The 16,874-nt window shown below is 44.3% G+C and overlaps 3 protein-coding genes across 8 annotated transcripts in view; 1 reads left to right on the top strand and 2 right to left on the bottom strand.

The window, feature by feature from the left end:
• evi5b (ecotropic viral integration site 5b) overlaps positions 1–2,115 on the bottom strand; it is a 28,023-nt gene extending 25,908 nt beyond the window's left edge. For 2 of the 5 annotated variants that reach the window (XM_034530653.1, XM_034530654.1), the window contains exon 1: positions 1,736–2,115. In XM_034530653.1, coding sequence (XP_034386544.1) covers positions 1,736–1,813 — 78 coding nt within the window. In that variant the 5' untranslated portion in view covers positions 1,814–2,115. Of the gene's footprint in view, positions 1–632; positions 895–1,735 lie in introns of those variants that run through there. The other 3 variants (XM_034530656.1, XM_034530655.1, XM_034530657.1) reach the window with 3 other exon arrangements.
• A 1,634-nt stretch (positions 2,116–3,749) lies between these two features.
• On the top strand, positions 3,750–8,417 carry LOC117729513 (60S ribosomal protein L5-B). Its single transcript, XM_034530652.1, has 8 exons — positions 3,750–3,863; positions 4,347–4,416; positions 4,510–4,625; positions 4,922–5,056; positions 5,179–5,381; positions 6,821–6,998; positions 8,006–8,094; positions 8,258–8,417. The coding sequence occupies exons 1-8, from the start codon at positions 3,861–3,863 to the stop codon at positions 8,355–8,357; spliced, it is 894 nt and encodes a 297-aa protein (XP_034386543.1). The 5' UTR covers positions 3,750–3,860; the 3' UTR covers positions 8,358–8,417.
• A 493-nt stretch (positions 8,418–8,910) lies between these two features.
• LOC117729895 (divergent protein kinase domain 1A-like) lies at positions 8,911–15,975 on the bottom strand. Of its 2 annotated transcripts, XM_034531285.1 has the most exons (5): positions 15,667–15,975; positions 10,821–10,955; positions 10,581–10,688; positions 10,306–10,482; positions 8,911–9,723 (listed from the first exon to the last, which is right to left on the bottom strand). In XM_034531285.1, exons 1-5 carry the CDS (start codon positions 15,817–15,819, stop codon positions 8,911–8,913), a joined length of 1,386 nt encoding a protein of 461 aa, XP_034387176.1. In that variant the 5' UTR covers positions 15,820–15,975. The 2 variants fall into 2 exon arrangements, with proteins under 2 accessions (XP_034387176.1, XP_034387179.1); XM_034531288.1 differs by lacking the exons at positions 10,306–10,482; positions 15,667–15,975 and having other exon boundaries at positions 10,821–10,949.
• Between the last annotated feature and the right edge of the window lie 899 nt (positions 15,976–16,874).

The raw sequence follows: 16,874 nt of genomic DNA, 5'->3' as shown, positions 1-16,874 counted from the left end.
CCCCCCCCCCCTGGTTTACAGGCAGTTTTAACAGAGGACCGCTGCTTTGGACCCAGAGGAGAGGTCTCTGCTCCTTTTAAGGTTCGCTGCTGTTAGAGCTGAAATGGAGATCTGGCATCAAATGCAACATTATGCGGTATCTTTTCCTTCCAGAAGCCTCCGACGTTGGCGAGTTTGCCGAGGTTTCCAGTAGTTTACTGTAGTTTACAGTAGGTTACAGTAGTTTATAGTAGTTTCCAGTAGTTTATAGTAGGTTTCCAGTAGTTTTAGATCGGTAAGTTAACGTGACTTCGCAGAGCAGGGGGAGAAAAAAAAAAACTCATCCAACCGTAAATGATAGTTTCTTTCCAGGCGATAGCTGGAGCCCTTCGCGAGCCAATTAATTAGCTAGTTTTTCCCCTCAAACTTTTAAGCTCTCAATGGCATGACTGTAAACCAGCGACAAAAGCTAATATTGCGACGAACCCAACGGCAAGAGTTCAGTCTTGCTACCGTCTACTTTCTGGATGTAATGTCACACCGTTCACTTGGAGGGATACGGTCGTAACTTCAAAGTCGTTTTACGAGTTAGTGTTCACTCCAGTACTTAGTCGGAGCCCGAAGGGAAAAAAGCAACAAGAACATCCTTTTACCTTGACGCGTTTCCAACTAGCCGCAGCAAACGTCGTCTGCTTCCCATGCACCAAAGTATGGTCCCACTGTTACGAGAAAAATACTGCTTTCCGACCACTTTACCCGAATACATCAGCTATTTCTCTCCACGTTAGCATCGCTAAGTTTCCACTTGAAAGCTAGCCAGTGTTGAGTGAGCTAGCTAGTTCCCATTGACTCTCCGGTCCAGCCCATGCAGCCGTATCATACGTGTACACAAACGTCTGCAGAGCTCGGACAGACCGCGGCGGCCTACCAAATGTTTACATCGCACAGAGCATGCGCCCTGGGCCCGAACCCGACGCAGCACCGCCACCTGGTGTTCGTGATAAGAAACTGCACACCAGCGACCTTTAACTGGGCTATTTATTTGTAGTCATTCAGAAAGAGGAAATGCTGAATTTACAAATATTTGTTTGTGGGTGGAGGGAGAAGGTAGAGTGTAATAATGTTGCTCATATTACTGGTGTTGCAAACAACCCTCTGACTGTCACACAAAGTATCTTGTGTTGGATAGTAAACAATCTAAAGTGAAGTCAAGCAGATCATCCTGGTTGAACCATAACAGCATCACACTCAACTGGTTGTTTTTATGGCAACCAGTTGAGTGCCACACTGTGTCGTTAGGGTTAGCCAGAGGGCATGCCAGCTGACATTTATTTCAGTCATGGCCACAGCACCACCTGGAGGGTAGAGCTCGTTTGTTTGACTTCTCTTTACACACTTTTTGTAGACGTGTGATTCTCGATTTTACCACCGTTTTAGAGCCCAGGCCGTGACACTATTCAGACGTTTTACATTGTGTCTTGTGATGTGGGCTAGCAAACCAACAAGAGTTTGAAATTGTCACCGACATCAAAATGTGGATAGAGCATTTCAAATTGTGCAGAAGTCAGAATAAGATGTGTTTAGGAAACAGGAGCCACCAAAAGGGAGCATCTCAGACTCAGCCAAATCACTGTTAATCATTATTTCACCCAGTTACATGTCACCTCACCTTGAGATTTATTGAAGTAACAGTGAAGTTTCAGCCCAGCACGCTAGGTCTCAGGCTTCCTAATCAGTATTACCTACGATCACTTACCTGAAGTTCATTGTTGTGAGAAAAGATACTTCCGTTGGAGTAGTCTGGAAGATTGAACGCTGTTGCGTCAGTGATCATTCAATTGAGGCACGCTGTCTTCTTAGTTGAATCAGAAAAATAAACATTCATCAATTTATGAAAACTCAGTTTTGTACTTCGTGATTAGTCCTCAAAAAAATACAACCATGAACCTAGATTGTAATAAAATTATGTAAAATGAACTATAAACTGACGAGGAGCTCCCTCTCTACGTTTGATAGTTTCACACAGCTTGGCTTTCACTGAGCGATGGCTGTCAAGAGAAACTCATGTTGTAACCACATCCCGGCTCTGGTGAAAATATGAGAAAGACGACTTCCTCGACACGCATACCGAACAGTCCTGCAGCCTACTTTTCAGGTTTTACATGGGAACAGTGACGCATGTCTTTTGTCAGTTGTTGGACACTCCTCTGTTCTTTAAAGGAGCTGAGAAGCAGCTGACGTTATAGGAAAGACTTGGCAACGCCATGGTGACTGTAGACCACGAAACCTGATTCACCGTCACAACATAAATAATTAGACAGCTGTGGAGACAGGATGGCATAGTAATTCTCAGTAATTAGGTTAACATCGTCACTAAGCCCCTAAAAGAATTCAAATGGAATGAAAATAAATGCTGAAAAACATTAGATGGTGTTGGGTGAGTGAGCGAATATCAAAATCATTACGTGGCATTTGGGATTAAACGGACGTATTATTCAGTTAACTGTGACTGTGCTCGTATTGTGTGCAGTCACACCCATATCCCCAAATGCACTCTGTTGATGCACTTTTTAATCCTCACTGACTCATGGCTAAATTAAAATGCTGTATTTCTGCTACTATAACAACACCTGAGCATTTAAAAAAGCACCAATGAAACTATCGGCCATTAATCCATTGTTAAATCTGTTTGTGTGAACCGAACAGACTCTAGAACAACACAATAACAGTTTCATATCAAAGGCACCCACTGCATGTCAAATTCAAAAACAAATTTGAGTTCAGCTTTCATTTATAAAGTGCAACAACAACTTGCACTGGGGAACATTGTGACGTACAAATGCACCAACCGTCAAGAGATTTTGCCATTTACACCATGTTGTCCCTTGAATAGCTCTGTGTGTATTCAGCTAATTGTTGAACATGTTGTTAATCAAGGACCAGGATTGATTTATGGCAACATTTTATTTGAATATGATTTTTGTCACAGTGTCAGATTTCCTTTGCTGTACCTCTTAATTGCTTTTTAAACAATAGCAAGACATACTGTTTATGGATATCACAATATAAAACGACATATAGGCCGACCATGATGGATGATTGTATCTGTATCACTTCCCTGTATCACATGTGTGCGGCTCACATGACAGCAGTAATAATGTGACACTGAAATGTTAAAAAGCACAAAACAACAAGGACTCACATTATCACTGTTCTCACAGAGAAAACCGCTTGAATGCCGCACACGTAGTAAATACATCATCACAAATATATAATTTATGCACAAAACAGGGGAATAATCTTCATTTTAGTTTTTGCCAACTTAATGTTGAGTATAGGGAATAAGAGGTCTGGAAAGCTTTAAGGGCAATGAATTAAAAACTAAGCCCACTAAAACCCCCGTGTTTGAAGAAAGTAACTCCCCACAATCTGCCCCCATTCTCTATAAAAACTATACATAATACACAATACTATGAATACAATGTGAAGGAATTGAAAAGCCATCGTGTCCTAAAAGAGCTGAATATGTTATGTTATAAGTGAATGCCAAAAAAACACACGAGAAGAACTTGGTTTAAAAATGGTAATATGACAACAACAACAAAAAGAGACACCACAGACAGATTTGAGTCACAATTAGACTTGTTTTGTTTTCCAAGGTTAAGACAGACGAGTGCTGTTATTTTTGGGTAAATGGCCGCCCCGGCTCGATAGGGGGCAGAGTGTCGAAACCTCTGCAGTATGGCGCCTCGGCCCCTCATCCTGTGACACGCTATTTACGGAGCATGCGCATGGGGTCTCTTCCTTTTTCCAGTGCAGCGGAGTCAAGCTACAGTCTTTGGCTCCGGGCTCCTTCATAAGGAGACAGAAAGACTGCAAAAATGGTTCGTAATTCGTCCCAATATGTGTCTCCATACGCGCCTAAGACATCCCTCGTGCGCTGTTTGCTGTCGGACATTTACAAACATGCTGCTGGCGCTCAGATGAAGATAGATTGAGTCCCGCTGACGCGCAGCCCGGTCCGCTTCAGCGTGGCCTAAACGGCCGCCCTCACAGAGTCCATGCTTCCCTTTTTTCCTGACTTGTTTTCCTGTGATATATTTCCTTTCGTGTGTGACCAGTGAGCCCCTAAACTCACGTCCCCCTAAGATTTCCATTTAAAACTCCTCACTATCGGCTCGTTTTGTGGTTGCTGCTAACTCCCCGTTCATCTCCACCGGTCGAGCTGGCTAACGTTAGCTCGGTCTGACGTTGACAGCCGACTACTGTGGACCAAGTGAGCTAACGTGGCGTTAGCGTGCGTGGCTGTCTGTGTCGTCCTTGACACTAAGTTGATGCGTGTGTGTGTGTGTCTCTCCCCCATGCAGGGTTTTGTCAAAGTAGTGAAGAACAAGTCCTACTTCAAGAGGTACCAGGTCAAATTCAGGAGGAGGAGAGGTACAACACCTTGACAGTCATGCCAGAGCTTAGTGACACCTCGAAATGAGCTTGGTATCATTTTTAAATGCTACTTGTGTGTTTCCCTTCCAGAGGGAAAGACCGACTTCTTTGCCCGCAAGCGCCTGGTCGTACAAGATAAGAACAAGTACAACACACCCAAGTACCGGATGATCGTCCGCTTCTCCAACCGGGACATCTGCTGCCAGGTGAGCGCACGCTGAACTTTGACCTGTTGACAACAGCCTTGAACTGATGGTGTGGTTGTGCAATACGGCAACAATGGAGAATCTTGCTAAATAAAATTGTAAATGGCAGATACTGACTAACATAGTCCGGATAAACATGGTCAAATCCCTGATGTCAAATCCCCTCCTCCCTTCAATTGTTTCTGGTCACATGACTGAACGCTTTAACAATGTATGTCAATGGAAGTTCTTGTCTGTGGTCTAGATACGACATGCGTGTGTTCTCTTTGAATTGTTTGCGTGTGATTGCGCTGCAGATCGCCTATGCCAAGATTGAGGGCGACATGATCGTGTGTGCGGCCTACTCACACGAGCTGCCGAAGTACGGGGTCACCGTGGGCTTGACGAACTACGCAGCAGCCTACAGCACTGGTCTGCTGCTGGCCCGTAGAGTACGTACAAACTTTTATCTTTACATACTTCCTATTGAGCCCAAACTCGAGAGCAAACTTCTGCTGCACCAGGTGTTGATCTTGAATGACTTATTTTTGTTCTCTTTATTCTGCGTCCTCAGCTGCTGAACAAGTTTGGCCTGGACAAGGTGTATGAAGGCCAGGTGGAAGTGACGGGCGATGAGTTCAACGTGGAGAGCATCGATGGTCAGCCAGGTGCGTTCACCTGCTACCTGGATGCCGGGCTTGCCAGAACCACCACCGGCAACAAGGTGTTCGGTGCCCTGAAGGGGGCTGTCGACGGAGGCCTGTCCATCCCACACAGGTACCTGGCACGTCGGGATGATGCTTTGAGAAATACGGTTTCATTCCAAAATGGGATTCGGTAGCCCTCGCTAATTATATCAGTAGCATCGCCTGACTTTCATACTATTGAGTCAAAATGTTTGCTGTGACAAAAGCTTATTTATACAGGCCTCCGAATATATTTTGTATTCTAAATGACTCTCCAGAGGTCTTAAGTTGAAGTGCACGGACAACCTGTCGCATAAATTAACTTGTGGTCATGGCTGAAACGGTGAAGTTTGAAATTAAAATTGTAGTGCAGTGAACAAAACGGTTGAGTTGGCATTAACTCAGAATCTGCTTAATCAGCTTTATTGGCCATGTATGTGTGCACATGGAATTTGACTCCGGTTACACGTACGCTCTCGTCATACATACATACATATTTAAATTACAAATGACAGGATAAATATACACACATTAAAGACAACAGAGTAGCAACATGTATGTACAATATAAAAACAACAGGAACAATGAATTGGGGATGTAGTGCAGAAAGTGGTGATAGTGCAGATGGATGTGTCTGATTAGGTGTTCATCAGAGTGACGGCCAGTGGAAAGAAGCTGTTCCTGTGCCTGGTGGTTTTGACACCAACTCGTCTGTCAAGGTGCTGCGGATGTAATTCGAGGCATGTTTATGTGAGTGATGCTGATTTGACGGATATTTAAATGGTTTCAGGAATTCGCAGTAAACGCTTGAAGAGTGTTTGAGTAGGAAGGAGGTTACATGAAAGGCTCAGCGCCGGTTGAATGCAATGGCTGAAAGTTGCTTGTCGCGTGACGAGGCCTGTAAGTTCGCTAGTCATCAACCCCGCCCTCCTCCTGTGAGATGTCTCCCAGAGGCAATTGGGACACTTGTGCAGTTGTATGTTGAATTAAATATCTGGTGTCCTTTGGCATGTACACCGCCTGAATTGCCGCCAACTGATTTCTGTTGCCCGTAATTCAGAGATGATTCAAGGACGCAATTTAGACTTTATACTAAAACGTGCATTTCGTCAGTTACAAGAGGATCCATACGCCAGGTGCTGTTTTCAGCAGTCCTGATGTCGTGTTGCTGACGGCTTCACTCTGCTTTTCAGGGTCAGCGTAGTGGATCTGCCTGGCCACGTGTGGACGAAGTCCGGCTCGTGTGATGGTTGAGTTTGAATGCAGCCTGAACGGTTTGCTAGTGTCCGTGAGGAAGCAAGGAAACGGCAGCAGGGTTTTGAAAGCCGACGTGATGCGTCATTTCGATGCAGGTGTCGATGGGTGCCCGTACGGAATTTAAAGCAAAGCTGTTTGGATAATGCACACCGTAACGCAGCACTGTGTTTATTGTGCAGTGACATAATGTAACGTAGTCTGCTTGACTTTTTTTAATGTCATGTAAATTCTTACTGAAGGTTCACCTATTTTGTACGTTTATTTCCCCCCCAGCACCAAGCGCTTCCCTGGCTACGACCCAGAGAGCAAGGAGTTCAACGCTGAGGTTCACCGCAAGCACATCATGGGCGTCAACGTGTCCGAGTACATGAGCTACCTGTTGGAGGAGGACGAGGACGCTTACAAAAAGCAGTTCTCCCGCTTCATCAAGAACGGAGTGGCCCCTGATTCGGTTAGTTGTCTACATCTGGATAGTAGATGTGAACGAGTCGTTTCACGGTCCAAGAGCTTCTGTCCATCGACTGGTCTCATTAGTGGCAGGTTTTGCCTGTTAGTGATTCATCATGAAGACGATCTTGAGTCATGGCAGTGATTGCAGCCTTTTCCTCCTAATTAACAACCAAATAATTAATCTGGATTTGGTGCTTGTAATGGAGGATGCAGCTTGCACTGTTCTTAGAACTGCTTAAATTCAGACATAGCCCCTGTGTAATTGGTCAGTGGCTCCGAGCGTTCGTCCCAGTAATTCATATTCATAAAGCATCAGTATCATAATATTAATGACCTAACGAGCTTGAGCTTCTCCAAATTTGCATTTGAGTAAACATTCCTACAACTCTGACCCCATCCTCGATCACTATTGTCTCTTACACATATCTTAAGATTATGTTGTGGAGTAATGGTTTATATCAACGTCTCTATTTTTTTAGTTAATTGCTAAACAAAAAGGATGAACATTTGCATTACATTTTATTTAGCTGATGCTTTTATCCAAAGCAATCATACACTAGACACAGCTACGCGGAGCAATTCAGTGTTAAGTGTCTTGCTCAAGGACACATCGACTAGGGCTAGCATAATCGGGGAATCGAACCGCCGATCCTCTGATTGAAAGACCCACAGATGCCCCTTCGAATTCTTCCAGTCATGTATTTATAACTACCAACACCAGCACAAGAGAAGCAAGATTATTGTCTAAGTAGAAAATGCTCTGTTCAAGTTTTTTTTTTTAAATTACACCGTTATACTGCTTGTTAAATCGTATGACATGGTCATGGGAAATGACTAAACGGTAAGAACACCGAAAGGGCTAACAATTTTGACAAATGTCCAGTTAAAATCGTCATTTTAAATTTCTTGGATATGAAACTAGTTTATTGGATCGTCAGAATTTATCTGCCAAAAGTGTTTGTTTCAAATTGCACCCATGAAATCGGATGTTTATCTCTTTTTTTTCAGATTGAGGAAATGTACAAAAAGGCTCATGCTGGAATTCGCGAGAATCCAATCCATGAAAAGAAGCCTCCCAAAGAAGTCAAGAAGAAGAGGTGAGAAATGCTGATTTGAGTCTCAACCCAGTTTGATTAACACTTGTGATTTAGAAATGTCCGTTGTATCGACTATGTGGAATGCAAGTTAGGCATTTGGCCACCAGGAATGTACATAAAGACAACTGCAAATGCTAAATGTGCTTTGTTGTCTGTGACCTAGGTGGAACCGTGCCAAGCTTTCTCTGGCCCAGAGGAAGGACCGCGTCGCCCAGAAGAAGGCCAGCTTCCTCCGGGCTCAGGAAAAGGAGGATGCCGATTGAGGTGTCTGTCTGCTCCGTTCCTCATTTGGAAATTTGTTCTAATAAATCTATTGAAAATGAGTCATGTCCCCTTGTGTGCTTATTATGTATTGACCTTGATGTGTCCTTTATTAGCAGTGTCGGGTTTCTTGATCCCCTTTTTTAATTTGTAGGAAACTGCTCAATGACATATAGGCAGATTTGCTTCATAAATAATATTTCAATATCATTTCAGCAAACTGACTTACCTTCTCGACAGAAAAGTTGTCCATCAAGGTTGATGCACTACAAAAGGTTAAGAAAGCACTCACCAATCGGGCTTGTACAGTTGATAAAGTTTAAATTTATTGATACTGTCACGGTTTCAGAAAAATTGCACGTGCTCATATTGCTCTAGTATATAAGTCAACTTGGGATAAATATGAAAGTTGACATTGACCACCGCTTTTAGGATAAAAAGTCAGTTACACAAACGAGGGAGATCGCGTACGTCTGTTTTTCCTCAGTGGAAAAAACATTTTATTTTATAAACAAAGGGATCCGTCTCTGGACCCCTTGCCTGTTTTTTTTTTTATTAGGAGTCTTTTGTGTGGGAGATTTTCTTCCACAATAAAGTCTTCAGATTGTTCAGAATCAACGAGTGCTCAATTTCCATCTGTTCGGCCGAACCCTTCAGTGTGACGCAGGCGTACAGCTGCTTCTCGAGCTCCTCCCTGACGTCAGACGGGGCCCCTCTAAGGACGTAGTCCTTGAGGGCCTCGCAGGCCTTGGCCAGGTTTGGCCTGGTGACCTCGGGCGTGCAGCGGTGCTTGGTAAGGTCGCAGGAAGTGAGGCAGTCTGCCCCGTACACGCAGTCCTCGTCCGCTTCGCAGCGCTGCTGCCTGATGTCTTCCTGGAAGATGGCCTCGGGGACGATGTACCGCGCGTCCATCACCTTGAGGTCGTGCCGGTCGTTGTAGCCGAAGCTGGCGGCGCTCACGTCGCACATGAGGAAGCTGCCGAAAGTGCCGTGGAACACGTCCTCGACCAGCTCCAGCAGTCCGATGGAGATCTTGGCCTTGTGCGGCCAGGAGGGGGTGAACCACTGGTCCATGCTGTGGCGCAGACCCGCGGGCATCCACACCTCGACGATCCAGGGCAGGCTGACGCCGTACAGGGGGGAGTGCGGCACCTTCTCCATCACGTACAGGTCTCCGCAGAAGCCCAGTAACTTGGGCGTGTGCTCTCTGTCCTGGAGGACCAGCGCCAACAGGAATTCGTTGAGCTGCAGCAGAGCCCACGTGGAGTGAGCCTCGGGCAGCGAGATGTGACCGTCTTTGTTGGCATCTGTTATGGCCAATACTTGGGTCGCCAGGTCGGCGAGGTTGGCCTGATCCCCCACTTTAGCCTGTGAAAAAAAGCCACAGCTTTTAAGTTGGACTCGATGCTGGATTCTATTTGATCTTATGTTTAAAGCTACAGCTGGTAACTTAAAAATATACTTTTACTGCATTTGTTTAGACGGTTACTATATCCTGACTAGTACATGAGAATGAAACAAATCGGGTGCCTCTGCCTCCTTTTAAAGCTCCTAATGGCATTTGAAAGATTCTACAAGCCACATTGAAAACGACTAGAGCAAAGTTTGTTCACGTCACAGCTGAACGACACACTGAAATAGGTTTCTGATAATGTTCGAGGGAAGAAGGTCAACACAGTCTCAGGATCCCGATTCGCATCTGATCGTAGCTGCGTGGTTTCACTGCTTCCCGAGTAGTGATTGGCTGCTGCGTTAAAAGGCTCCACGGCTCTGATTTGTAGTTTTTCTTTGGGCGCAGTGGACTCTTGCAGATTAGGGAAGAACCTGATTTATTTTATGTATTTTTGCACCGATTGATCTGTTGGGGTGTAGTGACAATTTGAGCAAATGGGACATCAAGTTGTTTTTATTAAAATTACCAGCAGCAGCTTTAATGAAAGGCCTCCTGACCTTTAGGTGGTTGAGGATCATCTCCCTGAACTTTTCCACAGAGGTCCCCTTGGTGGGCTTGTTGAAGGCCGCCGACTCCTTCCTCGGCTCCATCTCACTCCCCAAATCATAATGAGGAGCATCCTCCATCTGGCACTTAATGACTCCCTCCAGGTCTCCCCAGCTCCCAGAGTACACCTAAAAATAAACAGGGTAGGCTTGAGGTGCTGCTGGATTTGCTACGCGCCGACTGGAAAGGAATATTTGATAAAGAAATAAAAAAGTTAAAGTCTGACCTGGCTTTTGGGCTTGGCGGTGAAGCACTTCCCCAGGTAAAGGGTGCCTTTCTCACAAAGGCTACTGCAGGCCGAGCCGTCAATGACTCCTTTCCTGTATTTATCACACTGGAAAATACAATGGCAATATTGGTAAGCACCACAACGTGTGTGGGGGGGCAATATTAAGAGGCAAGAATAAAGACTGTACGGTATGTAGGACATGGTGTGGGTGGGTTCACGATGCATTTGCATACTCACTATTGAATTTTTGCAGTCGTGCCCGCGACACAGCTCCGTGTAGGACGAGTACTCGACATACACTATCCAGCTCCCCACAAACACTGCCAGCCAGGAGAAGAACAGGTACTTCATATGCAGGTAGGAGAATTTGGCCTGTTGGAAACAGACGTCAACGGTTTCTGTCACTCGGTGAGAGCACGCGTGAAGGTTTGGTGGTAAATCACTGTTCCAAACAAAATAATCCGTCCTAATTCTAGTGGAATACAAATGAGCTCTTAAGTGAGTTGTGTCGCAGAGTGCATCATTAGTGCGTTTGCCTCTGAATAGGTGCTCAGTAATTAACAGAAAATGGTGTTTGTGGTCTGCCACAGCATCAGTGGAACATTTAGAGCGACTCAAGCCTCATTACTGTGTCTTTTGATTTTCTTTTTAATTCTCCAGCTGATGAATACAGTCTGCTTGGATCAATAATGGCAGCGTTCCAATTGGAGAACAGCAGTTTTTAACCGTACATCCGTAATGGATTATTGCACTTGACAGAGATGGACTTCCCCCTGCTTCCACTGTCGACCCCTTTCAGTTCCATTTGTCTTTATTGGGATAGGTATCTCTATCCACCCACACACACACCCACACACACACAGACACCTTTTCTTTCTGTAACACTGTGTTGAACGTAAAGCAGCTCGTTGGTCATTCTTTTCCTTAGAAGCACAAGATGTGAGTATTGACGAAGAGATTAGATTTGTATCTGTCTCTAAATGGATCTCCCATCCATTTTGTGCTTTTGACACCACAGATAATACATAAATAGAGCTTTCAGACGGCCACTATATGTCACTCTGTAATCTAATTTCTCTCCAAGCAGTGGTCCTTAATCTCATGTTAGTGATTTTAGGAGAAAGCATGACGTTTTGCTGCCAGGGCAGTCGCTCCCCATTATTTCAGAGAATGTATTATTTTTCTTCTCTCCTCTATTTCTGAGAATTGAACAACTGGAGGATTTTCCACACAGGATTGTATTTGAAGGCTAATTCTGATCATTTTAAGACTAAAACCTGCATTATTTTTTACTTTTTGGCCACTTGGGTGTAAATCACAACATTGACACCTGAACCATATCAAATTTATGAATTTACATATAGCAGACAAGTTCTTTCTGGGCACCTGAAAGAACTTAGTTCAAGAGCCACTCTCCTTGAAGCTCTTTATAGTCTTTAGTGAGTATGTGTGTCCTTAACCTCGTCTGTCTGCCGTTTGGAGCGGAGCAAGAAGTGTGTTTATCTGAGCTTTTATCTGAAAACTGCTGCCTGTTGTGCATGGTTGGAAAAAATAACATTAACGACAACGGTGAGAGTGAATTGAAACAAAAAAATGATCTGCAGAGCCAAGAGAAACTCTGTGGGTTTAATGCTCCTTTCACATTTCACACAGTGATTTAGTCAATTGTTTTTTTTATCGTATTGGGCAATACAATAAAATCTATTGAATTATAATGAAGGGATTTGTTATTTCACCACCATAACAATATTCTGGCAACGTGGAGAAGGCTTTAAAACTGCATTCAAAGGGGGACATAAAGCTTTTAAAGAGACGGCACTAAAATGTAGCGTTTTATTCGGAGGGTGAATACAGCTATAGTAAGACTGACATTGAGTATATTTTGTATTTAGCATGTAGACATGTTATAGTTGAAACCCAAAATGCATGTATGAAGATAGAAATGTGCATGATATGTCCCTTTTAACTCAAACAAAGTAGAATTCACAGAGTGTACAGGAAATATGATTTAAGTTTAGCAACTATTAAAAACAATCAGCACATTTCTTTTGAGTTGCACTGGAGTAAATTTAACTATTAACAATCAACTAATAATGAACTATTAGTATTTCTAAAATCCCTGGGTACAGTCATAATTACCGCTCACATCTTTGATTCCGATCCGCTTCCAGCTCCTGTGCGTTTTCTGGTTTACAATCTTAATCACAAGTCTACAAAAATCGAACATGCTGTTTTACAGTCATCTCAATGCATTGTAGATTACTCTCTAGAAATGAGTCCAATTGACAGATGTCAATATATTGTTGTATATACAATACAAATCATCTCACAAACAGCCCTCAGAAATGATCAATGACCAAGCTATTTAACTCATGCTATTTAAATATGGTTTCTGCTGCTTTAGTTATTGACTGGTTTACTTACAAATCTGACCGTGCTGGCCCACGGAAAATGGAAAAGCAGTGACCACACAAGTGCTGCCAGTACCTCCCTATTGATTTTCCGTAGGTGAAATGCATCAACAACAAAAGCATTATGGAAATAACACCCTGCAGGGAAACAAATGGATGCTCGGCCCCTTTTCTAATCGATGCAGTTTGTGGCTTTCATTTCAACTCTGGCCGATGCATTTCTATCTCTGTCTGGGATTATGTATTGACCCTTTGTGAAGGGAGAGAATTACACAAACACGGCTAATGAGGTGATATTGATCGTGGCTGCTGTGACAACTATTAATTAGAGACTGACTGGAAGCTGTGGCCGTGTGCTGGGTCGGGGTGGGAAGAAACGGTCGGCCTCCATCTGGTTGAACTCTCTTCTCAGTCTACACCCGCACCGCAGCCCTGTTGGTGTGGTCAAACCACCTCAACCCCGAGGGTTCAGTACAGATTCAAAGACTCGCACCGCTGCATGGTTACAGCGGTGCGAGTCGCTGAGGCAGAGCGGAGATTAAAGCTGATCAAGAGCAGCATCACAGTTCTGACACTTGGCTTGTGCAGCCTGCACACCATTCATCCATTATGTATGATTGTGAAGCTATCCCTCCGAGGTTGCCGGTTAATGGGCCGTCGTGCAGAGCCGAGAAAGACATTGACAACGAAGAAACAGAAGATGGACGGGGCTGGGCATGCGGTTTGTTTCGTGTAATGTTGAGGGCATGCGGCCTTCCAGAGTTACGCGGCTGAGCGTGCCTCTTGTCACAGACTCTCTGAAGGGAAAAAAAGGATGCACAGACACTACAAAGATCTGACTCATCACAGTCCAGACAGAAGGCAACACACACACACACACACACACACACACACACACACACACACACTCAAAGCACATACATTTCCATGCAAACTCAATACTGTGACAATAACACATGTGAACATCACTTTATCAGCAGTCAGTTCTGTCTGTCCGATGCTGTAAATCTCACATCAAGACCATGGTGTGTTCACACACAATCGATGCAGGCAAGGACTGCAGCTTCCTGTAAGGCGGGAAGCCCCCTCCCATATCTGAACCAACAAGTGCTGTGCAAAATAGTCCAATCAGGCCGCTAACGACTCGTTTCCGATCTGGTCTGATTCAAAATCAGATGAGGTGTCTTTAGTGATTATGTGATCTTAAAATAAAAACAAGCAGACTATTTACATTTTAGGGGAAGTAACAGTTAATGTGCATGTTGTGAAAATTAAAATAAAATAGACTGAGGAGATCTGTGTCTACTGCATCTGTGTCCGTCTCCGTCAAAGGTGCCCCCCTTCCCCACCTGATAATGTTGACGTGGCTTGTTGAAATATATTTACTTGCATTCAAAAAGGTGCATTTCCAACGTCATGAAAATGGTCTCAATTGACTCATCTCAGGCTTTCAATAGGCACTATGCATGCTTTTACGCACTTCCCCATCAATGGGTTTAAACTCTGCAGTATGACTTGAAGAAGAGATTAACTGATCTCTGTATCACCTGTGAAGGAGACTTCTGTGTTTTTTTCCTTTTGTGCACAGATATATAATCTGAATAGGAACAAGACCAACATTTCCAACTTGCGGGACTTGTCAGCTTTTTATATTTCAGTAGAAATAGCTTTTCTCGAAGGATCACAGACTGACACTTCTTAAGTTGTCACTGGAAGGCTGAGGTGGCCTAGAAAACTGAGTGGCTGTCCCAGGAGACTGACTGGCTGTTTCTCCCTGTAGTCACTGCACTTGACAGTTTTTTTTGTCCCTGAAATGCATGGGGACATGCGGGCAGGAAGCACACGACAGTGGCTCAGATGAGCCCATGTGTTTTCCACCAAAATCAGCCCGATGTCTCAAAGATCAAACAGTGAGAGGGTGGTGTGATGACGCAGCAGCATGAGGCACTTTGAACGACTTCAGCCAGCGGATGTGCTCAAGTGGACTTTCTGTCAATGATCTGTGTGGATCCTATAAATGCGGGTCCCTGAGACCACGTGTCCTTGAGGGTCTTTCCCCATAGCAGCAGAGTTTAATTTTACTTATGAGCAAAAGCCACAGTGGACTTCACCTAATTTCAGTCACATCAAACACGTTAAATAATGTTCTTGCACATCTTCCACGACGAGGATAAACAGCAGCACCGTGTCACAGGTCCATTTCATTTAATCCAAGTGAATGATGGTACAGCCTTCATTGTTCAGTGGTGTCGGCAACCCCCGAAGAAGGACTGAGGACACCGTGAATGACTCATGGTAATGTAAGGCGACATTAAAGTTTTGCAGCCTCAGATACAGTTTTTTTTTTTATGTGGGCTACCAGCACGATGCATCATAGACCTGGTTGCTACAGCAACGAGGATCCAGAGGATGGTTGAGCCGTCGAGCATCAAGTGACTTTATGATTCAGTCTGGAAAAGCCTGCATCGTAATGCTTGCAAATTGCCTCTAATCCATATGCAAAACGAAGGTCAAATGAGGATCAAGTATAATAAAAAGGATGTGAAGTAATCAGTCGCGTCGCCGCTCATATCTCCACCTGAGTGGACGAGGCACGAGCTACAGCGGACACGCACACGGCGGGCTGGATTCAGCTGCACACCGGAGCGAGGGGCAATTTCCCAGAAGCTTACCTGGATGTTCAGCGGCTTTCTGCAGAGCCCCCATGGAAACAGACCTCTCGCCATGGCAAATGGAGAGCATCTCACGCGAGCGGCAGAGGAACGAAATTGGGCGCACGCCTCGCGCGGTGTCGGGCAACGCCTGCGGGACTTAACCCTGGACATTCACCGAGCGGTGAAACATGACCGATTCTGTCGGCGGCACCGCGCGGATGATGCGTTGCTCGGGAGGCGGTGGAGGCGGCGGCGACGACGCGCGGCGGGCAGACCGAGCGGCTCCGTCGACTGCAGCGAAATGAGGCTCATGTTGGCCGCGCTCAGTCTGTGGGGCGTTTTGGACCAATTACAGGAGGAGGATGGGGAGCAGTTGGAAGACTCCTGCAACAACAATCTCGAGCCTTCAAGTAAAGATGTTAAAGTATAAATCACACCATTGTGTCTATTGCTTATTTTACATGTGAAGATATCTATTTTGTTAGTGTGAGACAAAGATGGTACGTTCAATTTAACACGCATACGACAAAAGTGCTTTACGATAAACTGCTTCATACATAAATTCACATTTCATTAAACACTTCATTAAAGCTGCACTAAGCTGTATGTTTGTATATCAACGATGAATCTGGGTGAATACTTGATTCTGATTGGCTGTTACTGATAATATAGAACCCAGCTCATTGTTTTGATTTTGCTTTTTTTGTTTTGCAGATGTTACAGGTGGTGGAGACCAAAGAAGAGCCAAAAGAAGAGTGACTATTTACTTACATTAATGTATTTATTTTACTGTTGAATAGGCAGTTACTAACATTCAGCAACTGGTTAAATACAATATGTCACAAATAAAGTTATCAGTTATCAATAAAACACAGTTAGACCCAAAAGCTCGGAGAACTTTAACATTGTACAATACATAATGTTGAAATACATTACAACAACATATTAAAACAAATGTTACCACAATTCCCATGAAAACTTCTCTTGCTGGTTTGAATACAAAAATAACATAAAAACACAAAAGTATTTCAGGAAGCGTATCAGTATCAGTAAAGAGGCAGATGTCTCCAGGCTTTCTTTATGGTCCAGTCTCACAACTCAGACTGCGTCAGGTCGAGGATGGAGAATACGAAGCTGTCGGCTCCATTACCTCGGCGCGATCGTGAATCCCGTCATCCTTGTTTTTGATATATATTTTAATACTCATTACATCTCATTGGGATTAA

Source organism: Cyclopterus lumpus, chromosome 4 (genome assembly GCF_009769545.1).
Source record: "Cyclopterus lumpus isolate fCycLum1 chromosome 4, fCycLum1.pri, whole genome shotgun sequence".
In the NCBI taxonomy this organism is placed as follows: Eukaryota; Metazoa; Chordata; class Actinopteri; order Perciformes; family Cyclopteridae; genus Cyclopterus; species Cyclopterus lumpus.
Note: the sequence above shows the minus strand (reverse complement) of the source record. Positions and strands in the feature narration are given on the sequence as shown.

What these genes read in the sequence shown, in the direction of transcription:
- LOC117729513 (XM_034530652.1), top strand. An exon ending in ACGGAGTGGCCCCTGATTCG is followed by an intron (nt 6,999 to 8,005) that starts GTTAGTTGTCTA and finishes CTTTTTTTTCAG; the next exon opens with ATTGAGGAAATGTACAAAAA. An exon ending in AAAGAAGTCAAGAAGAAGAG is followed by an intron (nt 8,095 to 8,257) that starts GTGAGAAATGCT and finishes TCTGTGACCTAG; the next exon opens with GTGGAACCGTGCCAAGCTTT.
- LOC117729895 (XM_034531285.1), bottom strand. Translation starts at nt 15,819, where the DNA reads ATGTCCAGGGTTAAGTCCCGCAGGCGTTGCCCGACACCGCGCGAGGCG. An exon ending in GAAAGCCGCTGAACATCCAG is followed by an intron (nt 10,956 to 15,666) that starts GTAAGCTTCTGG and finishes TGTTTCCAACAG; the next exon opens with GCCAAATTCTCCTACCTGCA. An exon ending in TGATCCTCAACCACCTAAAG is followed by an intron (nt 9,724 to 10,305) that starts GTCAGGAGGCCT and finishes TTTTTTTCACAG; the next exon opens with GCTAAAGTGGGGGATCAGGC.